At 41.9% G+C, this 27,897-nt stretch overlaps 1 protein-coding gene and 1 long non-coding RNA gene across 8 annotated transcripts in view; both read right to left on the reverse strand.

Moving 5' to 3' along the window:
• The window catches only part of LOC308481344, a 56,355-nt gene extending 54,653 nt beyond the window's left edge, over window positions 1-1,702 (reverse strand). For 3 of the 6 annotated variants that reach the window (XR_013988569.1, XR_013988570.1, XR_013988571.1), the window contains exon 1: window positions 753-938. This is a non-coding gene — a long non-coding RNA (uncharacterized lncRNA). Of the gene's footprint in view, window positions 1-752; window positions 945-1,338 lie in introns of those variants that run through there. The other 3 variants (XR_013988567.1, XR_013988568.1, XR_013988572.1) reach the window with 3 other exon arrangements.
• A 12,237-nt stretch (window positions 1,703-13,939) lies between these two features.
• The window catches only part of SWAP70 (switching B cell complex subunit SWAP70), a 38,895-nt gene continuing 24,937 nt past the window's right edge, over window positions 13,940-27,897 (reverse strand). The window contains exons 8-13 of one of the 2 annotated variants that reach the window (XM_081013303.1): window positions 24,621-24,728; window positions 22,543-22,709; window positions 21,779-21,977; window positions 21,564-21,660; window positions 16,908-17,023; window positions 13,940-14,580 (exon numbers count right to left, since the gene is read on the reverse strand). In XM_081013303.1, coding sequence (XP_080869429.1) covers window positions 16,911-17,023; window positions 21,564-21,660; window positions 21,779-21,977; window positions 22,543-22,709; window positions 24,621-24,728 — 684 coding nt within the window. In that variant the 3' untranslated portion in view covers window positions 13,940-14,580; window positions 16,908-16,910. Of the gene's footprint in view, window positions 17,024-21,563; window positions 21,661-21,778; window positions 21,978-22,542; window positions 22,710-24,620; window positions 24,729-27,897 lie in introns of both variants that reach the window. The other variant, XM_081013302.1, reaches the window with a different exon arrangement.

Consider the following 27,897-nt stretch of genomic DNA (forward strand, 5'->3'; position numbering starts at 1 on the left):
TGTCCCCAAAACAGCTTCCCTTTGTCTTAGGGATGTGCTCCTGGGGCTGGAGCTGCCATGATGGCATCCAGAGGCAACAGTGCGCCTGCTGGTACATAACAAAAAGTCGCAGGTCACATTCACACCATACATAAAAGCACTTTCATACCACTTAGACAGCCCCCAAATATCCTGGGAACTGTGGTTTGTTCCCTCCATGCTTAACAAACTACAGTTAAGCTATGCCTGTTAAAGTGGGAAATGTTGAAGAAAGGGTAGCAAAATGTCACAGCTAAGAAGCTCAAATTGGGTACAGTGGTACCTCGGGTTAAGTACTTAATTCGTTCTGGAGGTCCGTTCTTAACCTGAAACTGTTCTTAACCTGAGGTACCACTTTAGCTAATGGGGCCTCCCATTGCTGCCGTGCAATTTCTGTTCTCATCCTGAAGCAAAGTTCTTAACCCGAGGTACTATTTCTGGGTTAGCGGAGTCTGTAACCTGAAGCGTCTGTAACCTGAGGTACCACTGTATATGGCTGACACCCTTCTTTGGAAATTAAACCAATGTCCAGACTTAACTTTCAAAAACCTTACTTGCATAAACTTATAGATGAATTAAAACATAATATTTACAGCCACATGCTTATCCAAGCATGGGCTTACAATCTCTTATTCTAACTGCCAAACAACTCTCTTTCCAGAGCTCAGCACTCAGCCTTCTATATCTCAATTAGGCCATGCCTTGCAGCTCCTCTGAGAGATTTCCACTTTTACCTTCTGCTGCAGCTTTGCTCTCTTTCTTTCAAAGCAGGGAAGAAGCACCCCAACAATCTATCCAATTTAACAACATTCACAAGTGGGTTCTAAAACACAGTTATTTTGCTTCACATAAAACAAACTCTCTCCTTTACTAGCCAGCTTCCATGTGACCAACGTTAGCCAATCACATGAGAACTACCAGAGAACTCTCTAGAATTCAGTTACCCCAACTGATCACATTTAAACACATGGTAATAAGGCACGCAAGCATTTACCATGTCAGTGAATTAAATTACTATACTTAACAGTATAAGACTGCTTTTAATGTATGGTGTGGATGTGAACTCAGTGAATATCCCCTCAAAAATCCACAATCCAAAAGAAAATGTTTGCTTTTCTTGCTCAGCTCGTTTGCAGTGGCCTGGCCTGTTCTACAGGCCCCCACGGCAGATGGAACTTTCTCACAATTCCAAATGTGCCCATTGGCCCAAAAAGGTTGGCAGCCCTTTTCTTAGGGCAGTTGTGGTTGCTGGAGCTGGCAAGAGTTGTAATTCAACATCTGGAGGACCAAAGGTTTCCCACACCTGTCCTGGGGTTTTACCAGTGTATACTCTGGGCCCAGAGCGGCAAATCCATACCTTCTTCAGAATATGGCCCACTGTGGCAATTTAGCAAAGGCCTAGTCACCATAGCAACCAATCTGTCTTTCCCCTCCTTTCAGAACCCAGGGGTCCAGACTAAGATCAATCTGGGCTCTATGATTCTATGATTTAATTTACGGGCTGATTGTCAGCAGATAGCATTTTTAATTGTTTGCCTTTGTATTTGTTTTTGTATCATAGTAACTGCTTTGGGTTCCCACTGGGGGGAAGTGGGGGACAAATAAACATTTATGAGTCAAATTAACAAATAAAAATGTTAATAATGTATAAATAAATATCAAACAAGCAGCCAGAGACAATAAAGCCACTTAATAGACAGACCCACAGCAAGGCTGATTTACTAGGAAGACCTCAGACAGAGTGTCCAAAATATAAAAGGATATATTTTATCTACCTTAGATATCAGCTTTTCATGGAACAAGGCTGCAGCATGTCGACAAACACAGCATGTTCAAACCACAGCAGAGGGGCACAATATTTAATTCAGTCAGCAAGCCTCCTATGGAAATGTGAATCATGCTGTCCCCATAGTACATTCTGTTCATTCTGTCACAATAAACACAAGTGTTTGTTTGCCGAACCCATTAGCACTAAACTATAAACTTAACAAGAAAGTTCCAGAGTCAAGCTGTGTTTTTAGTTTGTAATAGTACCCGCCATTCCAGGATTCTTTTCTTTTTCTTTTCCTTCTTCCAAATTTACTCCAAAATTTTCCTATTAAATCATAATATTTTCCAGTCTTTTGCAATTCTGCAGCATCACATAACAGCAGGGAGTAAATCATGGGGCAAGTATGGACAGACTTATAATTTCACATTTGTGTCATTTAAAGTTTTGGAACAGCAATGGCAAAGCCCGCCCCCTCAGCATCATTTCTATTATGTTCTATTGTCATGCAATGTACTGCAACTCCTCGGCTCAACTTGGTTTTATAAGGCCAGAGAGGGCAGTACAATGCAGAATTTATTTGTTTACATTGGAAAGCTCTTGTTCCCTGTCATTTAATGACCTCTATTTATGATGTATTTATAGCACTGAATAGGTTTTTTGAAAAGTCTCCATAATTTTTGGAGGATGTCACAGTCCGTGATGTCTTTACTCACACAGAACAATAGGTTTTTTTTTTTCTTCTGCAGGGGTTCCATTTGTAAACCTCACAAATTTTGGATGATCTGTCCAAGCACTGCTTCCCAACATCAAAGCAATGACTGGAGCCTGGGGAAATCAATCCAAGCTCACATCTACATTTGTAGATTTCTACAAGTCCAAATCAGCACTGGTATGTGTCTAGGTTTAGCCAATGTGCGTAATGAAACATTGATCGCTTTTTTATTTAGAGGAATGTCACCATTGGGAGGAGCAGGGTTTTGCACCTGCATCAAGTAGTACTTCCACAGCATCTGCATTTAAAGATGCAGACACAGCCTAAGAATGTAACTAGTCTACTTTTAATAAAATTCCCTTCCAGTTTTCGGCACCAGTGGCAAATAACAAAATTGGAACCTCCTTTTCTCTTTCACAATTTCCTTTACTCTATAGTTGTAGCCAAACTTGGTAAAATATGTTCAATTCCATCTCTTGCCTTCTAAGGGTGTCCTCGTCAGCAATCTTGTAGTAGATTGCATCCTTGCTACAGTCCTTGTTTTCAGACAAATGTTGTTTGGGTTCAGCACATAAAGGGTTGTCTCTCACTTTATCAGCATTTCTGTCCCTGAGGATTCCAGGAACTGAGTCAGCTCTCTGATATCATGGTATTTTGACTTTTTGTCCAAGGCACTCTCATTTACAAGGAAAGTGAGGTGGTTCAGGATTCTGCTGATTTCAAGTTCCAAGAAATCTCATGAGCCAGAAGAGCTATAGTCAAGACCACAAAAGTTGGGAGATCTGTTTCAGTAAATTATAATTCCCATCATTTAAAAGTTTTGATGTGAAAATGACACCGGTGCTCCAACAGTGTTGCAGATAGGCTCTCCTTGTATACACAGTTTGGTGCAAATTGATACACATGGTAGACTCTGATGATGTGCTGTTCCACATGTCGAGAATGTGAATCACTCCTGCTTTCCTGGGTGTCATGCCCTGATTGTAGGCTTCACAGAAGCCTCTGGCTGACCATCCGTCACAACAAAATGCTAGATTCATTTGACCTTTGGTCAGCTCTTATCTTCTTATCACTTTAGTTTCAGATGAAAGACTATGTGCTAAGAGACATGACCAGCTTTAAAAGGGTAGGGGGAGCTGGAATTGCTACATTTTGGTCGACAAAAGCAGATTTGCCCTTTTAAGATACTATTGCTTTCCTGGGAGAGATATTGCTGCGAATCTCCTTCTTGTACATACTCCATTCCCCGATTCTCTTAAACTGCCCAATGACTACATAGTTCTTCTTTGACAGCCATATTCCCAATATCTCAGCAACAAGGAACTTGGCACATTTCCTCCTTGAGATGAAATGTATACGAGGTAGTAGGGGTGTGCACCAAACACAAGATCCAGTTAGTACCTTGGTTTGGAGCTTTGGAAAACATCCTGCCTTGGTCCAAAGCACTTTGAAGCCTGGCTGATTTGGTCAGGGTCCATCCAAGGGTGTGTACACACCACAGATTTAAAGTGGTTTTGATAAATCCCACATAAACATATTTTGCAAATCATCCCTACCATGTCCTGCTCATCTAAGTTGCAGCCTGCACCCTTCACATGCAGGAGAAGTCCCTAACTCACAGAGGGCTTGAGACCCATCAACTACCCTCACCTGTTTAACCAGCCAGTCAAAGCTGGTTCCCAGGGTGAGGCCACTGTCACATGCTGACAGCTTCTAGGAGCCACAGATGAAATCTGAGTGCAGGGTGGGAACCAAAGGTGGACAAACTATCCCAGAAGAGGCATGACGTATCTCCCACCAGAGATACTCCTCCTTCCCTAACACCCTGTACATCCTGCTGTGAGCATATATGAACATTATTCATCATAACAGGTAAGAACTTGCTTAACTCAGTAAAGAAGTGCAGGGAATATTTGCCAGCTCAAAGTGAGCTGGACCATCTGTCTGAGAGTGTATTGTTGTGGGAAGCTGCTGCCATTTATTCCCCACTTAGCCATTATCCTACAACCCCTGGCTGTGTTTTCTAGCAGAATCTCAGATACTGCAGACCCATGGAATATATATAAGTGCACAGAGAAGTAGAAAGAAGCTGGACAGACTCTCTCTTTTTAAAAATGCACTTCTAGATAAGGTGAACAGATGTTGCCCAGCCTGCTAAGACAACCTGAGAAATATGTGGCTAGCTCTAGCAGATAGATTTCTGTTGGTTTCCCAATGCCATGTTAAGAAATAAATTTCAATTTCAAACTAGATAGCTCAAAAGTGCCTCACGGAGAAAACTCAAAACCTGTTCATTCTCCGCCTGCGCGCCCACACCCCGCCTGCAACCATACAAGTCACATTTTCGTCACCTCCTTGACATGCCAAGATAGGGCAGTGATTCAATTTTGGTAATTGCATCTGCCATTTTGTGAAATAACTGGGTGGGCAATGTCTGTTGGTTGATGTAAATAGCTTAGCTAACAACTCAGTTACCGTAATTAGAGCTTAGCTGGCCTTTGCTTTGTGAATGCTAATCCTTTTCCAGTTATCTTTAAGGGTGTGTGTGCATGTTTAATTTCAACTATGAGATTATCCTGCTGTGAATAAAATCTGTTTTATTAATACTTACATACTTATTGTGATTTACATGTGAGCAGCTGCTCTTCATTAATTGTCTTGGACCCCTCAGCCTAAAGTCCTTGATTCTTGTGATGTAATGGCATAAAAAGTTGGCTTCTACCTAGCCTTCCACCCACAAGGTCTAAATATGGAGCAGGGCAAATCTCTGCAGATTCCAGAGACAGGCTATGCTTAAGACGTGCTCCAGACCTGAGTCCCACATGATTGCACCAAACATCAAAAAACATGTGCTTTTTTATTAATAAGGATAACAAATATGAGTCATATGCACATGCTGGCTTTTTAAGTACTTGATGTTGGCTATCACTTTATGGCACCAGGAGGAAGCCAAGGCAAATAAAATTGTTTTGAGTAAATATTACATTTCTAGAGCATGAATAAGTTTTTCTCTTACAGCCAGTGTGTTGCTAAGGGGAATAAGAACTCAGAACCGAAAGGGGCAAGCAATAGCTAAATCATCTCTCTGTCTTGCAGATAGTCTGCATCCCAAACTGTTTGTTTGGACTCATCCGTGGGTGTGCTAACAGAGTTCATTCTTGAGCAGAGTCACGGGGGAAATGAAATAAAAATAGCAGCTACAGGTCGGATAGCCTATGCCCTGTGCTTCTCTGAGGAAAGCAGATAGCTTTGCACAAAATAGATCAAAGCTTTGTCCTCAACCTGAAACAACTGCAGAACTTAACGTCAATTTGCATACACACACCTCAGCAAAACTGTCACAACATATTGTGATCAATTGCCTTCAGCATATTTCAACCCAATTAACTGTGAATCTAATGGTGGGTGAACTCCTACACCTGTATGCAAACAAACACGCATATTTGATAAACCTTAGGAGAATCTTCCTTTGCATGCTTTGTTGAATGGTCTCTTTAAATGTGAAGGTTCATTATTGTTCCACAATATGTGTAAGTCTTTAAGGGCCAGAGCAAATAACAAGACCCAGTCTTACAGCTGTGAAACAGTATAGCAGGTGCTGCTAAGTTGTGTTAATTAAGCTGTGTCAGCAATTGGGTATAGTATATAAAGAGAAGTACCTAGCTCTCTCTGTACCCTGGGGGTTGGGTTGGTGGATGGGTCATGCTTATTGATATGTTTAGTGTAAAAGGAGTTTTTGTTTTTGTTATTAAAACCTTGTTAAAGTTATTTTTTAGTTCCTTGTAATGTGTGGTCTCCCCAGCAAGCTTTCTGCAGTGCAACTAAACTGCAAATAGCCAACATGCTTTGGTCAGGTTGATAATTTGACAGAAGCCCTTATGTATGGGTGTTGGCCTTCCCATTTACCCCTTCTTCCTTCCCCAAATTTATTAATTATTTTTATGTTATTTCTTTATTTAATTTCTGTATCACCCTTCATCTGAAGATCACAGGACAGTTTACAATCTAAAACATAAACATACATAGGTTTAAAAAACAAAACCAATACCAGCCCCCCACAGTTTAAAAGAATAGCCAAAGGAATGGAAGAAGTAGAATGTTTTTACCTGGTGTCTAAAGATATGTAACCAAGGGGAGAGCATTCTACAAGCAGGGAGCCAATGCAGAAAAGGTCTGTTCTCACGTTGCTGCCCTCCAGATCTCTCACAGAGAAGGCACACAAATAAGGTCCTCAGATGATGATTGCAGGGTCTAGGTTGCTTCCTATGGGGAGAGGCAGTACTTGAGGTATTATGGTCCTAGGCTTTAAGCCTTTATAGATCAAAACCAACCCTTTGAATTGGGCCCGGAAACTGATCAGCACTAGAGCAATCAGGCCACATTTGGCGTTACATGTCTTGCTTCGATGAGAAACCTGGCCACTGAATTGTGCACCAGCTGAAATTTCTGAACCATCTTCAGAGGCAGCTCCATCTACAGTGGCAATGATTGCAGTAATCAAACCTAGAGGTTACCAGAGCATAGACAACAGTAGTTAGACTATCCCTGTCCAAACAGGGGCGTTTGGGGCCACCAGCAAAAGCTGATGGAAGACACTCTGTGCCGCTGAGACCACCTGAGCCTCAAGCGACAGCAAAGGATCCAGAAGTACCCTCAAGCTAAATACCTGCTCCTTTCAGAGGGAGTGTAACCCCATCAAGAGCAGGCAATCTCCCATCCATCCATTAACATTGCCTCAGTCTTATCTGGAAGTGCTTTGGTTTACCTTATCAGGCTAATTGTGCAAAAGGAGCAAGAACCTGTCCTTCAGACAAGAGTTTGAGAAGCCTTGGGAATAAGATAGAGTCTATAACTGAGATATTCTAAAAATGTATCATTTGTAAGGACAGAACAAGTATTGGAGAGTAACTTGATGTCCTAGTGATGTAAGGGTCTTTTAGAAGGACTATTATTAAACGAGTCCACGGCAGTATAGAATGGAATTTAATTTACAAATAGCTCTCAAGTCCCATGAGTGCTCTGACCAGTGAGGATTTCCCAGCCAGTATACGGTTGCTTCCAAAGACTAATACTAAGAAATGGAGGCCTATATCCATGTTTTGCCTCAGTTTGCAGGCAGAGGCTTTTCCATCATGTAGAAGCTGCCAGCAAGCCATTTCTGCCAACAGAGGAGCTCAAAAACTATATTAAGAGCAAATTGCTCTTTCCCTTTTGTATTGTACTTTACAGCTGTAATATGAGGAAGTGTTTTTAAATAGTGGAGCTTATAAAGTGTTAGCACAGTTGGCTAAACTCTCGGCAACCCTTTTTCTAAGGCAGAGATTGGTGAAACGTGACATTGCTAGTACTGAATGAAGTAAACACCGATGACAACATCCTTATTTAAAAACTTACCATATTTGGAAACTAAAATTCACTCTCAGACACCTCTGGACTTTATGTGGTATGCAGAACAAAATTTGCATATGCGACAGAGCCTTCTCTCGGTGTTTAAACTAGATCTACAATCTCACTGCTTGTTTTATGTGAAAACAAAATACACTGCTTGTGAATGCTTCTCATACAGAATTACAGAAGGATCAGTAGCCTCTTGAGTGAAGAGAACATTGGTGACTATCCTGGACATTGTAAATATTGGATGTTTTCTTACTTTAATCACTTGTTGAAGGACTACTTTTACCCTGTGCTTTATGTGTGCATTTTCTTGGTTTTTAAAGTGATTTTTTTTTTACTATATATATACTGTATGTTAAACTACATTATGCACAATTATGCCAGTAAGAGGACACCAGTAAACGCAGGTGTTCTGCACATTCAGTCACTTCCTTCCCTTTATTGTCTAGTCAAGTCGTTAAGTCTTCTTGAAAAAATCCAAGGCTTTCACATGTCACAATGAAATAAATAAATAGATGACGGTGTGGCCCTTAAATACATTATACCTCCAACTACTGAACATAAGATTCAACATTATCCTTCCTATGTATAACCTATGGCATTTCCTCTCTTTTTTTTTTTTTTTGTAACACCAACTGCTGCTTGGTCAACTCATCCATTGCTTATTCTGGAATAATTTCTGTGGCTAAAGACCATTTAGTGTTCAACATTAAAAGAAAAACACTTGAAAAACGATACCTGCTGCTCTGTAAAGGGAACAGATCTATCAAGTGACTGCCTACCCCTCCTTCCCTTCAAAACTTACTCATGCTGAACTTGTTTCATAGGCTGCGTCTGCCATCTAGTGTTCGTGAACTGCTGTGTCTTCTTAAAAATCTGAAAATAAATTGGATGAAAGCCAAGCATATCCACATGACTTGCAACTTGCATTTAGTGTATACAGCAGGCCAGATCACAATCTTAAACCACAAATAACATACGAAAACCCAATCAACCTCCCGCCACCCTGTGAAGTTGTTGGACATCTATAAGCCTGAGCCAGCATGACCAGTGGACAGGGATGATGACAGGTGTTGTTCAGATTTGCAGCCATATAATCTATTCTTGCATATCTGTAAATTATTAAGAAGGGAATAATGAGCAGCTTTAAGGCCTCCTTTGCTTTTCCATGCATCTTGATGGAATTTCAGACAGCCAAAGGCTGTGCTTAATTTGCATGGAACCTAATGAAACCTTTGGCAATTTGAGCACAAGGTAATTCATGAATAATGATTCTGGACAGCGTCTGGCCCCTTGCCACAGCCAGGAGATGCAAACTGCTCTATGCCAGCTCTTAGAGTGAAGCTCATTACTCAGGATGGGTTGAGCAGCCCATTCCACTGGGCTGGTAATCAGATGTCTCCTCCAGATGACCTGTTTATCCATCCTGCTTTTCATACACAAAGTTTACACAGAGATTAGCCTATGTGCAGTCTTTACTAGGCATTTGTTTTGCTTTCTTTACTGGAAGATGATGCAGCAATGAGCATTTATCCTGATTTGCTTGTGGGGTGGTTATACGTCTGCCCGTTAATCATTCATCCCACACTTTTAAATGTTTTTCACTGGCACTTCCCAAACTACAAAGAGTCTTATTCTTCTTAGAAGTTGCCTATGTTAGGATAACCAAGCCCCTTAATCAACTTTAAACATACATACCTAAAGTTCTGGAAATAGCAGACCTTGGGGGTCTCAAATTTGAGTGGTGCCCTGTGCAATGCCAAAATTTGGTGCCCCCTGCCCCTAACCTCACCCCCATATTGCTTATTCGTTTCAACATCTCCCGTCTTAATGCATAGGGCTTTTTGCCCAAGCTACAATGTGCATTCCGGTCCCTACTCTTATACACACACACACACACACACACACACACACACACAAATGTCCATCTCAATCTCAGTACAGATAGGAGCAAATCCTCCATCCTCCTGTGCATCAATGTAAGAAAGGAGAGATGGTTTCTGTACACCTCTACCACCCTTAATTCCCTCCCCTCCCCGTTATTCGTGGACAGTGGATGGGACTGGTGTTGAGCTTTCATATCTAGGGACAGCTAGTGCAAGTGGAAGGATAAAGCCCATGTGTACTGGTATCATTGTGGCTCAACATTTTTCAAAGATCCTATTAGAACATTCTAAGGCAAAAGTGAGAACGTGCTTCAAAACACGCTTTATTTTAAACAGCACAACTTTTCTAAGAAACATAATCACTGCTGCCCTTTCACCCAGTCAGATTTTCTAGCCTGCAGCCAGGCAAAGTGAACCAGTACAGGCAGCTGGTAGGTGTTCCTCTATAATTAACTCCATTGCCAGAACAACAATTGGCAAGCAACTATTGTTTTGAGCGCAATTAGAGAATGCGAAGAATGCCACTGCAAGGCTGCTGGATGCAATAATGTAATCTTTTGGAGGGAAATAATGTATGTGTTTAGTTACTGATGAGGAACTGTAGGAGGAAGGCAGGCTACACCAGATTTGAAATGAAATTGAAAAACATAAAGGTGCCATCTCAGTGACAAATGTGTAAGCTCTCACTGGATTTATGTTGATAAAGGAAGTTTATCTGAACAGGTCTCTCTTATCATATCTGAAATTCCATCAGGGCAGCTGTATACTATGGTTTATGGCTTCAGCATACTAGGCCAACATTGCCTCCAGGACGTTTCTGGTAATAGGTACACATTGTCTCATCATAACAGTATATTAAAATGCCAGGATGACGTGCTGTTAGTTCTATGTGTAGGCAAAGCTGAGGCATTGTTCATGGAATAAAAACAGGACCCGAAAGTGCACCAATTCAGGTGCTGGCTTCATATTTCATATTTCAAAACAAAATACATTTCTAATGTTTTTGCTTGCAGACCTTATACCAAACCAGATCATGGACTCATTTAACTCAGCCTTGTCTTCAATGAGTGGCAGCAGCAATCCAAGGTTTCAAGCAGGATCTTTCTCAGCACTACCAGGAAATGGCAGGAATTTGAACCTGGGGCCTTTTCTGTGCAGAGCTTATGCTCTTTCACTGAGCCATGGCCCTTCCCCACTCATGAAAGACACTTTTCTTCTAAAAGGTTTGAGAAGATCCCAGCACTTGAAATTTATTGACATGACAAACCACTAACAAAAATGGACACCCTCTCACCCAGAGCTTTCCAAACTGTGTGTTGCAACACATTAGTGTGTCAGCTGCAGTGTGTAGGTGTGTCACATGAACAATCCCTGTGCTCTTGCTGGGGCTGGAAAGGGGTTAGTTTAACCTCTGGTTTGCTAGGAAAACTGGATTACTGTGTCGTGAAATGATGCATGTCTAAAAAGTGTGTCACCAACATGGAAAGTTTGGAAAGCTCTGCTCTAACCAGAGTTAAACTGTTCCGAAAGGGGAGCAGTGTGCCCAATGTTTCAAGTCAAAGCACCCCTAAACATTGCAGCTAGCAAAAGATTATGATGATTAAAAATATTGTAGGTCACCTTGAAGGGCAAAAGACCAATCAAGTTGGCTTGCAAGATATACTAGGCTACAACAACATATTTAATAAAACCGGAAATAAATAACAAACCAATCAGCCCCCCAAATGTTAAAAATCCAGTAACAAGATACAACTAAAACCATCAATCCAGCAAGCACATCTCAAAAGTAAATCAAAGAAAACAGATGCATCGTCAGGTTTTGCAAAAGGTCTATAATGGTGGTACCTGTCAGATCCCAGATGGCGAAACATTACAGAGATGTGGGGCCAGTTCAAAGAAATCACAATTCATACATGTGTGATATAAACTGATGTTCAGTTGTGACCACTTCATGTTAACAATATAGGATGAAGCTGTTGAAAACCTATTCTACATAGTAGTTCTTCCTGTGGGGCATTTAATGTTTGTACATTTCTTTCCATATAGATCTTGTTCATCTGAAGACATATTATGCCAGTGCTACTTCACAATGTTGGGCCAGGGAGAAGCTTACAAACAGTATGGGATATGCAGCCCAGTCCTATGCCAAGAGGTAACCCTTAACTCATTGAAATTTGTAAGACCAGATTGAAATCACTGGACTTGGGTATGCTTAGCTCTGCATAAGGCTGCAGCCTTAATTCTCATCATTTAGAATGCTTGCCCCTATGGTGTGTCACACACACACACACACACACACACACACATCTATGTCTAGATAGATAGATAGATAGATAGATAGATAGATAGATAGATCATGTTACCAAAACCATCATATAGGGCAGGAATAGGATGTCTTTGGCCCTCCAGGTGCTGTGGGGACTCCCAGCCAGTTTAGCCAAGGATTAGGTATGATGGGAGTTCTAACATCTTGAGGATCATAGGCTCCTCACCTCTGTTGCAGAGACAGAATATAACCTTATGCTGAAAGGCTTTTGTGCAGGTGCAAAGATCATGAGTGTGTCCCTTAGAATCAAACTAGCCTATCAAGTAAAGCTCTTACTCAACTAAAACTAGTGTGCAATTCCAATGATGAAAACTTCTAAGCTTATCAGCTGTTATTAGCCTTCAACTCAAGTCTTCTGTGCCTTGGATTACAAGGCAATCTTTATTATAATGGGTGGGGTGGCATAGTGAATGTCTGGTTTTGCCAGTCAGCTATTTTGGGTAGACAGGTCTTCACTTACAGATTCTAACTGGGTTGAATTTGGCTTCAGGCATAAGTCAATAAAACTGACTTCTGTTTACATGCCAGTTGAATGAATTCATTCTTGTGCAATGCATTCCTTCTTTAGCATATCACCACTAGGGGACAGTTTAAGACAACAGATACATCAATTCCCCCCCCCTACAATTCTGGGAAGGACAGGGCCTAAATCTCCTCCATCATGAAATTCACTGGGCAGCTTTGGGCTAGTATGACACTAAGTGAGGCTGCCTACCTTTGAACCTCTAATAGTTGTGAAGACTGCATTCCGACATAAATGCTGCTACGTATGCAAACTGCAGCACTTTGCCTGCACCATTGTTTTGCTAATCTACAGAATAGGCATACAGGAGACGGAAGGAACCAGAGACTAAATGGTGTGGTATATATGAGGACTGAAAATGCTTATTCAGCACCACCAAATGGCTATGACTTTTCTCTGAGTAAGACACAATGAAGGTGATTCAGCTGAGGTCAACAAGAGCCTCGGAACAGAAGATAAAATGGGAAGACAGAGCTGGAGAGAAGCAGGGAAGTATCCCAGTGAAGTAGAAAGTTCTGCAAGTGGCCCGCAAGTCGTGGGTGAGGACCCCAAAACACACACTGCCTTATATAGGACACAGACTATAATTTCACAGTGGCTAATCCATCTGACAGCCATTGTTCAAAGTCTCAGGCAGAGGTCTACCTCAGGCATAGGCAAACTCTGGCCCTCCAGATGTTTGGGACTACAACTCCCATCGCCCCTAGCTAACAGGACCAATAGTCAGGGATGATGGGAATTGTAGTCCCAAACATCTGGAGGGCCAGAGTTTGCCTATGCTTGGTCTATCTCCTGTCAGACACTTTGCCCAGAAGCTTCTACCTGTATGTTGCAATGGATATGCTCTCCCATTAACTGATGGCTAAGCACAGGAGAAAGGATAAATATTCCATCTCTTGAAGGAATTAAGATACATAAAAAAATAGAAGGGGTCATGGGGTCAGTGTAGGTCCTCCCCTATCAACTGTGGGTGAAACTGCCCACATCTTGTTCACCTGAGAATCTTAACAAAAGTGCACCCAATTAAACTCCATAACATGTTCCAGTGTTGCTGAATTAAAGGCTGTGATCATCAAAATCTTTATTACAGGGTTTAATGTGACAACCAAGACACATGTGGGTTTATGTCATTGTGTGAAGTGGCTTCATGTATCAACACAATTCAGACATGTATTACAGGAGTATTACCTAAGACATACAGGTGAAGTGTGCCTGTAAGATGCAATATGTTCTTCATTCAGTTTGATATTTAACGCTATTTATCCCATCCCACCCCTGACCTAATAAGAGATGAATAGAAACAATGAAATTACACTTAATTCGTTTTAATAGACGCTCTAGTAAAAATGAACAGAACATGTGAAAACAAGAATTACTGGTGCTTCCTTAAACTGCTACAATATATTACTGCAGTAAGGAAAAATATTAATGGTTAGATTACCTAATACAACTTAACACTGCACATTAAATTGGACATCATAAAAACAATCCCAACTTGTTTCTCAGATTTTAGCGCTAGTCTTGGTAATTCAATGTGAATGCATCATCAGCATAAAAAGAATGCTTATTGTACAGCAACTAAAAGTCTGAGAAACTGGATTTCATTAATATTCATGCACATAACCATTTGTTGATTTTTTTAATTAAAAAAAACAGTTAAGAAAACAAAACAAAAATAACCGTGGAGCTAATTACACAAATAGCCCAATATAGCTGATGATCTTCTGTCTTACATGGTAAAAGTCCAAAATCACTGGGTGTGGGGATCACACTTCAGCCGGCATTATTACTGGATAGAATCCATGAACTTCAAGACAACTTGCATGAAGCACTCATGTATATCCCAGTCAAATGAATGGAAAGAGCTGCATAGTTCTGTCTCTGTGCCCCCCGCTGCCAGGCATGAGCTCCAGAGAACCAACCCTACTTCAAGGTTATCACTTTTTGTTCCTGTGGTATGAAGGCACAAATAACTGAATAATACATACTATTATATATTCAAACACTTAAGTATAAAATATTAAATTTTACATTTATGTCAAAATAATTTACCAAGTATTAGCTGCACCAATATTCAGGCTGTACAGAAAAACTGTACAAGTTTGGTAAGCAAGGACAGTTAGTCAACAATTTACATGAGCAGGTGTCTGTGATTCAGGAAGTAGTTGGTTAGCAAACAATGCAATCCTTTGCATGTTTATTCAGGAAATAAGACCCAGTAGGTTCAGTGGGACTTACTCCCAGGTAAGTATGCACAGGCTTGCACCCATAGACTTTCATAGTAAGTTACACAAATTGTTTCAGTCAAAGAAAGGCCTAATGTCAGCAGTAATTCCCAAGCTGTACATCATGAGAAGGACTGACAAAACGTGTCCTAAAAAACTAAGCCGCCAAAGGCAAAAACATCTGCCACCCAATGCAACATTGATTCCCTTTTCTCACCAATATATGAGCTGCAGCAGCATCCCAAGCAACACTCCAAGATTCCTTAAAGCCTACAGGACAGGAGGAGGAGGAATCCTAGAAACATTAGCACTACCCAAGAAAGCACAGTGCCACCCCTACACCTTACTCACTGGGTAAAAGGGAGGGCGGAACACTTGGCAGTTAGGACTGACACTATTATCCTGCATTTGCACAGATTATTACTGTCCATTATTTTGAAAGCTGAATGGAGATATATATCTGAGTGAAGAACAAAGCATGCCTTCAATTTTAACCCAGAAAGAAAGACTGCTTCTCAGGTATCAAAAGTTTGAGCAATGCAAGTCTACAGTGAATATGTATTGTGTGTGTGTGTGTGTGTGTGTGTGTGTGTGTGAGAGAGAGAGAGAGAGAGAGAGAGAGAGAGAGATTTTCAATACTGATTTTTCTTAAGTGATATGTGTTTGAAGCACAATGCTTGATCTGAAAAGTTTAGCACACACCCAAGGGGAGGGGAAAATCTCCCCAGCACATCAATATTTCTGGCATTGTAATTTTTCAGTGTGCCAAACCTAGACAGGTAGCAGGAATACTGCATATAAGAATTTATAATACAAAAATTATTTAAATGTATGTTAAGTGAAATGTTCAGGAGTACACTTTACCAGTATTGGGCTAAGAATTCCTAAGCAGACTTCCGAGAAATAGAAAAGGATTGCCAGAATTCTGACAAAAGGTTTCTCCCAAGAAAGACAAAACATATATTCCTAAAAACTGCAAACAGTTGTCCAAAATTTGCAGATAGCTACTGCTAAAAGATAAGAAACCAAACAAAACCCAGGAACTGCTTAAAGTACTGCTACTCCCCCACTTTCTCCTTACACACTTCAGGCTTGTTAAGATGCTACTCCCTCAAAATTGTTTTCCTGAGATAGCAGCCAGTATCTACAGAGAAAGGAATTCTGGGGAATTTCAACACAGTTTTAGCAGCTAAAGCTACTGTGCTTCTCCAGGAGATTCTGGACTGTAGCAAGCAGAGATGAAAAGTTTACATAATATGTTACAGCCTCAAACCAGTTCAGAGTTTGTTAACCGAAAAGGTATTTCAATTGGTCCTTGTTTCACTTCTCCTTCCCCTAAGCCAGTGCCAAATTCTAAAAATCAAGTGGGAATTAAAACCCCCACACTTTCCTGATTTATATCTGGGGTTGCCAAACTGTGGACCATGGATCACTGGTGTTCCATAAGCTTCATTCAGGTGGTCTGTGGATATGTGGTTGAACAGGCACTGGCATGTCTGTTGCTTTCAATATTCATACTGATTTTTAAATGTTTTTAATTGTTTCCTTTAATTCTTATATCATATTCTATTGCATTACAGTTTGAATTCTAGGGAATACAATAAAATACAATGTATAAGAATTAAAAGAAGCAATTTAAATGTAATTTAAAAGTCATTCAGTATCTAATGCAGTTCATTATAATTGCCACTAAGTGCAAAAAGTAAAATAAAATAAAATAAAATTGAGTGAGCCACAAAGATCCTCAGCAATTTTAAAGCAGTCCATAGAGGAAAAAGTATGAGAACCACTGATCCACTGGTTTGAATTCATTTCAAACACAATTTGTGTGCAGAAAACCAACACTTTTGACCTCCGGTCAATTCTGCTATAATAATGTTCCCAGTGTGTACAAGCATGAAAATGCATTAGACATTAATGTGCACCAGTCATTTAATAGTTTGCAGTCCTGTGCAACTTGTTCATAGAAACCTTGAAACAAAGTTGGTATAAAATTATTCCTTTTAGATTTCTTACACACACACACACACACACACACACACACACACACACCATTCATTGCTCAGAAGTGCCCCTTTTCCCCTTCCAACTCTTCTCTCTCTGTTCAAGTTCAGCTTCAGTGAAGGCTGCTGGTCCCCAGTTTGTGATCAAGTGAGGATTCTTGGAACCTATAAGACACAATATGTTACTTGTAGTACTTTGAATAGGTATGACCCATTCCAGATCTGGCCTTACTTAGTTACTTGCAATAAGTTGTGCCATAATATAGATGCCATTGAAAGTAATGCACATGGACAGAGATCTCTGCACTTGGATGTGCATCCAATGTATGCTCTTTGGTTTCTGATCTAGCAAACAATGTTCATTTCATTTTCATTTCAGGGTGATAGGTTTTTCAAAATTATATAGCAAGTTCAAAATCGGACCTGATCATTATAATTCTGAACAACTGTGCCTATTATTAAACCAGAATACAGCTTTTCAGTGTTTGACCTTTTTTGCAAACATTACCCTTCTCATCCCCAAAATGTCATGCGCCTAATTCCCTTGTCAGTCCTATGTTCCAAATGGTGAACTGAGAACTGAAGATTGTGGCTGATGCTCTAAAGCCTATGAGGTGGGGATCTGAGCCCAGGCTTCCAAGACTGATAGACAATATTCTAGCCACCATACTAAAATGATTAGAGAATAGTTGTTGTGTTAAGAATGTTAAAATAATGACGTAGTCATTCTACAACGAAGAGCCCTAATATACGAACTACACAGCACCTATGTGCCCGGACAGCCCCGTGGTTTTCCACGGATCTGAGGGCAATGAAACAATCGTTGAGACGGCTAGAGCGCCGGTGGCGGATAACTCATTCCGAATCTGACCGGACACAGGTTAGAGCTCAACGTCGAGCCTACCAAGTGGCGATAGTGACGGCGAAGAAGACTTTCTTCGCCGCCTCTATTGCATCTGCAGAAAACAGCAGCAGGAGACTTTTTCAGGTGGTTCACAATTTAGCGGAACCACCTGCGACATTGGGGCCCAGTACGGGCCACATGATCTCCTGCAATGATTTTGCAAAGTTTTTTGCAGATAAAATCGCTCAGATTCGGGAAGAAGTAGACTCCACCGTGGGAGAAGGGCCAGGGCAGGAGAGTGCTAGAGTCCTGTCTAGTCAAGTTGTGTGGGATCAATTCCAATCTGTTACCTCCGAGGATGTGGACAGGCTGCTTGGACGAGTGAAGCCAACCACCTGTCTCCTGGATCCTTGCCCATCCTGGCTTATAAAAGCTAGCCGGGAAGGGCTGGGCGATGGGCTTCGTGGGGTGGTTATTAAACCGCTTCTTAAAAAACCATCTTAAGATGCGGCCACGATGGCCAATTATCGCCCAGTCTCAAATCTTCCATTCTTGGGCAAGGTGATTGAGCGAGTGGTTGCTGAACAACTCCAGGCACGCCTGGAAGAAGCGGACCATTTGGATCCCTTCCAGTCGGGATTCAGGCCTCATCATGGGACTGAAACTGCCTTGGTCGCACTGGTTGATGATCTCCGGCGGGTTAGGGACAAAGGTGAGAGCTGTTTCCTAGTTCTGCTGGATCTCTCAGCGGCGTTTGATACCATCGACCATAACATCCTTCTGGACCGTCTTGAGGGGCTGGGAGCTGGGGGCACTGTCATACAGTGGTTCCGCTCCTTCCTCCTGGGCCGTGTTCAGAAAGTGGTGGTGGGGGATGAGTGTTCAGACCCCTGGGCTCTCACTTGTGGGGTGCCTCAGGGTTCTGTCCTCTCCCCCATGCTTTTCAACATCTACATGCAGCCACTGGGAGAGATCATCAGGAAGTTTGGGCTGGGTGTTCATCAGTATGCGGATGATACCCAGCTCTACCTCTCTTTTAAATCAGAACCAGTGAAGGCGGTGAAGGTCCTGTGTGAGTGTCTGGAGGCGGTTGGAGGTTGGATGGCGGCTAACAGATTGAGGTTGAATCCTGACAAGACAGAAGTACTGTTTTTGGGCGACAGGAGGCGGGCAGGTGTGGAGGATTCCCTGGTCCTGAATGGGGTAACTGTGCCCCTGAAGGACCAGGTGCACAGCCTGGGAGTCATTTTGGACTCACAGCTGTCCATGGAGGCACAGGTCAAATCTGTATCCAGGGCAGCTGTTTACCAGCTCCATCTGGTACATAGGCTGAGACCCTATCTGCCTGCAGACTGTCTCGCCAGAGTGGTGCATGCTCTGGTTATCTCCCGCTTGGACTACTGCAATGCACTCTACGTGGGGCTACCTTTGAAGGTGACCCGGAAACTACAACTAATCCAGAATGCGGCAGCTAGACTGGTGACTGGGGGCGGCCGCCGAGACCATATAACACCGGTCTTGAAAGACCTACATTGGCTCCCAGTACGTTTCCGATCACAATTCAAAGTGTTGGTGCTGACCTTTAAAGCCCTAAACGGCCTCGGTCCAGTATACCTGAAGGAGCATCTCCACCCCCATCGTTATGCCCGGACGCTGAGGTCCAGTGCCGAGGGCCTTCTGGCGGTTCCCTCACTGCGAGAGGCCAAGTTACAGGGAACCAGGCAGAGGGCCTTCTCGGTAGTGGCGCCCACCCTGTGGAACGCCCTCCCATCAGATGTCAAAGAGATAAACAACTACCTGACATTCAGAAAACATCTGAAGGCAGCCCTGTTCAGGGAAGTTTTTAATATGTGACATTTTAGTGTATTTTTCATCTTTGTTGGAAGCCGCCCAGAGTGGCTGGGGAAACCCAGCCAGATGGGCGGGGTACAAATAATAAATTATTATTATTATTATTATTATTATTATTATTATTATTATTATATTACTATGTAGCTAGGCAAAAAGTTAGGTAATGTAGCTCACTGCTGATCACATCTTCCTTTTTTCATGCTGTGCTACCTGGAGCCCAGTTTCTCAGTACACAAACTGTAGTTTGTGCCAATGGGCCACCTGGAGTCAGGAATTATCAGCCTTCTCTCCAACCTGGGCTTCATTTATGAGACGTCCACTCATAGTATGTATGTATGTATTTACAAATGGTTAATATTAGCCATGGACATCAAATAACCCCAGAAAAGCAGGGAACAATTGCCCAATATCAGTCAAGTACTGTTCTGGGCTTATCATGGGGAAAATATTTAAGAATTAATGGGTTTGTGTTATTGTAAAATGTATTGAACTTTTGCTTTGCAGAACAAGCAAGATATGGATTTTATAAATAAATTACTATGGAAGCGTAGATAGGATTTTATCTCGCACACATTTTCTTGGAAATCAGTTTAATTCTATTTTGCGGAAATTCTGTCAAATAAATTTGTTTAGTAATGATGTGTCAGAGCCAATTCTCCAAGATCCACCAGATTTTCAAATAGTTTTGGGATCACGGTGAGTAACAGAGAAGCTCTTACCCTAATGCCAACTGAAGCAGCAGCATATTTCTTATTAGAATTTAACTCAGTAACCTGACTCTTGCTGAACCAATAAATTAAGCTCATAGGAACGGTTAGTGCTTGCTGATATATCACGTATTTCCTTCATTATGTTTTTACTCAACAAGGATGATTAAATAGGAAATTGAAACAGCAACTTCCTTGCTTCAGGAAAAACACTAAGAAGTGCCCTGCTGAAGCTTAAATTGAACTAGAATGCACCTCGTAGCTGATAAGAACAAAACTAGAGTATGATCTCCACACAGCTGGAATATGAAACATGTTACAGAAATAATCAAAACAAAACCAGGGGATTGTGCTACCGCCTAGGACTTGCCATTTTCTTTATTAATTTCATTTCACTTCCTTGACAAGCTATCCCAGGCGGGTTGTAAAATATAATTACAGTAGGATCACTTCTTACGCAGAAATTATGTTCCGGGGGATTGTGTGTGAAGCCAAAATTGCATACAGTCAGAACAACTCCAGAACCACACACAAACACAAACATCTCTACTTTTCTGAAGCCAGCACACCGAGTGGGCCTGGCCCGCAATGCAAGACAAAGAGCTTTTAGGTTCTCCACCATTCTTACTGGGCTCTGGGAGACTCCTGAGAGATCTCGTGGGAGCCTCCCAGAGTCTGCACGAGACCTTCCCTGAGCCTGTTAAGAGTCTGAGAGCTTAAAAGGGCTTTCCACAGTGGGGAAACACAGTGCACAAACAGCTTTTAAGCACTCCGCCTTGCTTACTGGGCTCTGGGAAGCTCTGATGAGATCTTGGACAGCCCAATGAGCCCACGCAAGAGGCTCCCAGAGCCCAGGAAGCATTTCTGACAGCTTTTAGCTCCCTGTCTTGCATGCATTTAAGTTGTGTGATATCAGGTTGCCGGCCGCCAAACGCATAAAGCTGTGATAACCCAGGTTAAATGCGTGCAAGTTACAATCCTGCTGTATAAAATAAATGCAATATATCATTTAAATAGGGGTGAAGCCCCTACCAAAGAGTGCTTGTGAGGAGTCTTGCCATGCAGGCACCTATAGTCTCAGCTGGCATTGTTTGTTTGCAGCACAGTCCCCTTTATTCAGATTTAAAAATAAAAATAAAAATCATGTTTTCCAGTCTGCAGCATTTCCCAGTTCACTAACAGGAAGTGCAGCCCAGGCTGACTCAGTAGCAGTTCAGACTTCTTGGAAACCACAATAGGTTACTGGAGATAAAAATAGCACCACTCATGTGTGGATTCATGAATGAAAACTGTACTTTCCTACCTGGTTCAATTAATCGAATTAGTCCCTCGTGGTGAGCAACTTTATCTTTCCAACTCTTGGTCTTGTTTGCTGCAACTTCCAACTTCTTTTTGACCTCCTAAAGCAAGATTAGATTGGTTTAAGCATTAACAATACGCGGACACTCAAATGATAGGAGATTTCTGCTATTGCCACTGCCCAAAAATTTTACTACCTAAAATATTGCACTAGCTCACCTCGTATTGTTCCAGTGCTTCCTTCCTATCCAGTTCCAGTTGTTCTAACTGTTGCAGTGCAACTTGAAGAGCATGTTCCTTCATCATTCTCTGGTTTTCCAACTCCTGCTTCTCTGCTTCAGTCACCTCAATGGTCTGCTGCTGCTCCAAATGCCATTTCTCCAGTTCTTGTCTCTTTGTAGATTCTTCCTCCAGTAGTCTAGAAAGAGTTTATAGTGGTTGGGAAAGAGTGTATACATTAGGAACATCACTATCTATCAATTTGATTAACTATAAAAAATAGACACAGTTATTCTCCAGAACTAATAAAGAGTTGTGTAGAACAGGTCAGTGGGAGGGGTTTTTTGCTTTCATGTTCCCATCCTGCTTGGCAACCATGCTTGGAGTATAAATAATCTCCCATATAAGATTAGCCGATGCCCATGGGATGTTTTCATCACCCACTTCAGCCTATAGCTCTGTTTACAGACTTCACCCATCAGATTTCACTAAATCTGTCTCTTGACTGACAGACAGCTCTGGGCTGAGAGACTCAGTTCGCTGTCACCCATGCTACTGAATGCCAGAGGCAGAAAATACAATGATTCAAGGACAAGAGAATTCTGCCTGACTGCAGAGATATTCAGACTGCTTTGTCACTCCCAAATCTCTCTCTCTTCAAGCATTCCCCTCGATTAGATACATGAATGGCAACCCTCTCACTCAGTATGAAGTACGGAGTAGCCTAAGATTTTATTCCTATTGCTATGAAAATATATACTGACCTGGCCTGAAGTCTCCTGACAGTCTCCTCATCCTGGCGTGCCTGTTTTTCATCCTCCAAGGCCTCCTGTAGCTGCTTATACATTTCCTCGAGTTCTCGGACTCTCTGCAAGTACTGTTCTAGCTCAGATGACTTCTGGGCTACCTGTTCTTCCATTTTCTGTCTCACCTGGTGATATGGAAGAGAAGGATGCTCCATCATACTTCACAACCAATAACAGAATTCATCCTTTTATGTAAGAGAGAGAGAGAGAAAGGAAGGAAAGAAGGAAGGAAGGAAGGGAGGAAGGGAGGAAGGGAGGAAGGGAGGGAGAAAGGGAGAAAGGGAGGAAGGGAGGAATCCTTCCATCTGCCCACCAGGTCTCCCATCCCCCAAACCCTCATAAGTTGTGGGTTTTTCCTTTTCATCAGCAAATAAACCTCTTGGCCCTTTCTTTTCCAAATATTGCTGCAATCCCCGCCTTGTTTCTATGTACCTATTATTAATTTGGATAGTCAAGCTTTAATCTATTTATTAAGATAGATCATTTTTAGACTCACAAATTAAACAGCTAGAACTTGCCCCTTCTTCGAGCTATTTTGGTTCTAAGTTCATTACTATACTGGAGGGATGGAATACAAAATATTAAAAATTGCCTTTACTTCCAGCAATGATCACCATACCTTTGTTTCTTACATTTTAAATGAAACTGCAGGCTTCTGAAATATTAAATGTTATGTAAACTTTAAAACTCAGATGATTAACTGATAAGACCTAGTTAACCCCTTCATCATTACACTGAAAAGGTACTGACTTGGTCCCTTGTTTGTCCATGTAACTGCTACATACCGGGATGGAGAGGGGCAAGGGAGCAGTGAGGTCTTTGTGGTAGACCAGTAGGAGTACCAGATTGGCTTCAACAGTGTGTTTGCCTTCTCATGTCACCCAGTATGCTGCAGCAGCTCAGCAGGTGGGTGAAGGACAGGTGGGTGCCACCACACCTCACCAGCTGCTACTGCCTTAGTTCCTGCTACATTATCCTTCAGCAGATTCAAAGATGCCATACACCTTTCTCCTGTCACTATGATGTCATCTGTCTCCTTACGGCAGTGTTTCTCAAACTTGGGTCTCCAGCTGTTGTTGGACTACAACTCCCACCCCTGGTCCTGCTAGCTAGGGATGATGGGAATTGTCATCCAACAAAAGCTGGAGACCCAAGTTTGAGAAACACTGCCTTACCATTGCACAGTTTGCCTGCCCATTTCAAGCTTCTTTGCTTTCAAAGCAGTCTCTCTGACCCAACTCTATTTTGTCATTTCCCCCTTACTGTTCCTTCCATTCTGCACAAGCTAATGTTTATTTCTTGTGCCCAAAAAAACAAGGCACTGTACAGTATGACACAACATTGACACTGACTCAACTGCCCACAAGTTTACAATCTAAACAGACAGATCTTGAGGAAAAGACACACAATGATACCACTCCTTGATGAGCCCTAATTCCTCTGTGCCAGTTAGCTGGTCAAGTTCAGAAATACATCACTCAGCAGAATCCTGAATCAACAACATATGAATTTTTATTTGGTTGCCTCACTTACTGGTTGCTTTGCTCTTTTTATTGTTTTATTTTACTGACTTAGTCACCTGGGATGCAGTCAGATGCGGTTTGATTATGTTAGTTTCACAAGTTATGATGCTAGTGCTTCTGTCCCAATTTCTAATGTTGCTTTTACCACTGCAGGACCTGTTGCATTATGGAACTGTGGCTTTTAAATCAAAATATCACCATGTTGTGCTAAACTTTTGAACTGCATGGCCCAAATCTCATTACGTGTGCAGTGGCGGCATGATCATGAAAGCCATGGGAATATCACAGCGTAAAACTCCCATGGTTTTCCAAGTTAATGGAGTTGCAAACAAAAAAAATATTTTACTAAAAACAACAACATGGAATTGAGCACTAAACTTTCACCAGATTTCCAGAAGTCGCTTTTACATTGTGTGGAAGATCCCATAAAACATAGAAATTCAAAGTAAAGAAAATGTTGGGAAGATAGAATGAAGCGCTGTCTGAATGTAGCCTTACTCTCCTTGAACTTACCATTTTCTCTCTCTCCAGCTCAAGACTGAATCGATCTTGCAATTCCATTTGAGTCTGCAGACGTTTGGTCTCCTCTTCTGAAGCTCGAGCTGCAGCTTCCTCGAGTTGCTGTGCCAGAGAAGAAGAACTAGATAGCTCCCACTAATTTGTCTATATGCACAGATACAGATCGACTATTTCTTACTTTATTGCTGTGGCATTTGGTTTTTAAAATTGTATTTTCATTTTAACGGTTTGTAAATCAATCTGGAAACAACATATTTTTGAAGGGTGGGATATAGATTAAAAATCAAAACAACTATCTTCAATTAAGCTGAGATAAGTCTCAGGCCCTGGAATCATGAAGCTGTAAGGATTGAAAGGTCTGAAATGGTGAGATAGTTTAGCAGACTTTACTGAGGCTACATTTAAAACATTCCTAACCAAGTAACTCACATCAACCAGAGAACAGCACACAGACAAACAACAGCACACAGGAGAAAGTTACACCATCACTACCTGTCAAACAGGATATAAGATTAGTTTACCACACCTAAGCAAGTAAATAGTGCCACATGCCAAAATGATGGTCCTATCAAAAGCAGATAAGCCACTCTGCAGATAAGCAGATAAGCATACTCTGAGCCCCACAAAAACATGGGAGAGAATAGGCATTACCAAAAATTAATGCACACTCTCATGCGGAAGGCATGGGCCGGTATTACTTTGGTTCTCTGTTTTTCTGGCAAAGGCTGGAGCCCAGAGAAGCCTATACTAAAATGCTTCCGTGCATAGATGGGGGAGTGTCTGATTTTTTTCCTCCCTTCCTTCCTTCCAACATTAGCAACAATCTTTCTGGAGCTATTCTTTAGAGGACTGAAGAGCCTGTGTGCTTTGGATCCCTGCATGTCTCTCCTACACATACTCCCAGCCCCCTTTTTAGCCAAACTTTGCTGTGTCAAGGTGAGAAAGTATGCATTGCTACTTTACTTTACACAACAAAGGAAGACGACTGGGGAGCTGGACCCAAGATTTATGAATGGTAACTGCTTTGTCCTTTTAGTGCCACCTGAAAATAACGTACTACAGTGGTACCTTGGTTCCCAAATGGCTTGGCTCCCGAGCAAATTGACTCCTGAACACAGCAAACCCGGAAGTGTTCCGGTTTGGGAACATCTTTCGAAAGCCAAATATCTGACGCGGCTGACGCAGCTTCCGCTTGAGTGCAGGAAGCTCCTGCAGCCAATCGGAAGCTGTGCCTTGGTTTTCAAACAGTTTCAGGAGTCACAGGGACTCCCAGAACGGATTAAGTTTAAGAACCAAGGTTCCACTGTAATATCAAAACACAGTTCCCTGTTCACTATGGCACTCCTCCTGATCCCATAACTCTCAGTCTATGTGATTGTGGTAGGGTGTGGGGTGGGGAGAGATGTAGCTGTGGGGTTTGGATAAGCTGCATGGCCTGTGACCAGCATCTTTGAAGTGGTGGCTGCACTGGGTGAAGTAAGACAAGTTCAGATCTTCAACCCTTCACTGGTACGATTCAAATATGCCCTCTGTCAACAATTCAGCTGTGGGTCTGAATTAGGTGCTTAATATGCTACTAATTTAAACTCTCCCATTTATGAATCCCTGAGACTTCACATCTATCACAGGTGTTTAAAACCCAGCATGCAAATTTCCAAAAAGTCTGTACCCTCAGCAACCTGCCAAAGAGACAAAATGCCAGACAACGTTTCTCCTAGTCCTTTGCATCTGTTCATTGCTGCACACTTCCACTTTCACTACTGCTTGTATACTAACTACTAGTCATAGGAGCCAACGCCTAAAATATTTGAGGAGCCAGGCCCCCACAAAGTTGATGGGCATTCCCATTCAAATGGTGTGTGCACTGCATAATGTGATTGATTATGCAGGGTGGGGCTTACCTGGGCCCCCACAATATTTTATTCAAGTTGGCACCCCTGCTACTACCCGGTAGTACGTTCCAGTTTTCTTTTCTGCCACTGGAAATCCTCCCTTCTTCCATCAGAGGCTGGTTTAACATGTGAAGGGGAAACTCCTGCACCTCTGCATTCTGTCCTGCTGGAGTGAAGGACACTATTATGAAAGTTTTTCTGTTGTGCATTTAGACAGCAAAATGTCCTGTTTCCAGACTACACTGGGTTAGGAAACCTGTGGCCCTACAGATGTTTCTGGACTGCAGTTGCCCTCAGCTCTAGGCAGTACAGCTACTGGCCAGGAATGAAGAACCCCAACAACATCTAGAGGACTGCAAATTCTCTACCCTTGGACTATACTAATAATCAAGCTGTCTTGGACTATGGGTTTTTATCTTATGTAGCACAAAGTTAAAGTCACTTAGCAGTACATAGTGGTGAAATGTTGTGGTGCATGGAAACACACAACTGAATAACCAAACATTATTGTGCAACAGATTGCACAACAAGAATCAGCTGTTGTACAAGGGAAAACACAAGTACATTGCACACACACAAATCAGATGTTATACAACAAGCGTCAACTAACGCAACTGTTGCATTGGATTCCTTTGTAGCACAACCTTTAAACTCCGCCAGCAGAAGGGCTGTGCTAGTGGACAGAGAATGCTGGATACGGCTCTATGCATATATCACATTTCAGCTGTGGAAATACCATAACCATTCCGACATCACTGTGATCTAGTTAGCTAGTGAGGCCCGAGCATCGTTTCATTAATCTGAAGCACAGTTCTATTATATTTTGTGCACAATATGCCCATGCATATGTAAATAAAGCAGGAAGGAAATGCAAAGGACCTGAAGCTTTTATCTTCTCCCAGATCTGTAAATTCCCTTCAGGTTGAACTGTGTGCCTGTCACCATTCAGGAACCTACCTCCCCTTGACTGGAAGACAATCAAAGTAAACCATGTTCAGATTACTGGAATGATATTGCAACACTTTTACATCAGACCCATCTCAATAAAATACCTTGGGGGCTTTATTATTTAGCATTTCTGTTTTGCGTGAGCTTTAAAATGAGAGCGGTTGTTGCTCAAGACACACAAGCTCCGTCGCTTTGTGTGGTGGAGAAAAACTTGGAGAGTTTCTTGGAGAGAGAGAAAGAACATCTAATCAAGAAGAATTGTTTGAGATCTTCAGTTTCCTGGGGTAATACAGGAACAGAAATCTGAAGAAGCATCATTTTCACCACCACCCTTTCTTCCCTGAATGAACTGAATGCTTGATTTGGGAACAGGCCAATTCACAGAGCTTGATTATTTGAGACAGATTATTTTTTTTAGGGCATAGTGCCAG

The sequence above is a fragment of the Podarcis pityusensis genome (genome assembly GCF_964106645.2).
Source record: "Podarcis pityusensis genome assembly, chromosome: 1".
Classification (NCBI taxonomy): domain Eukaryota; kingdom Metazoa; phylum Chordata; class Lepidosauria; order Squamata; family Lacertidae; genus Podarcis; species Podarcis pityusensis.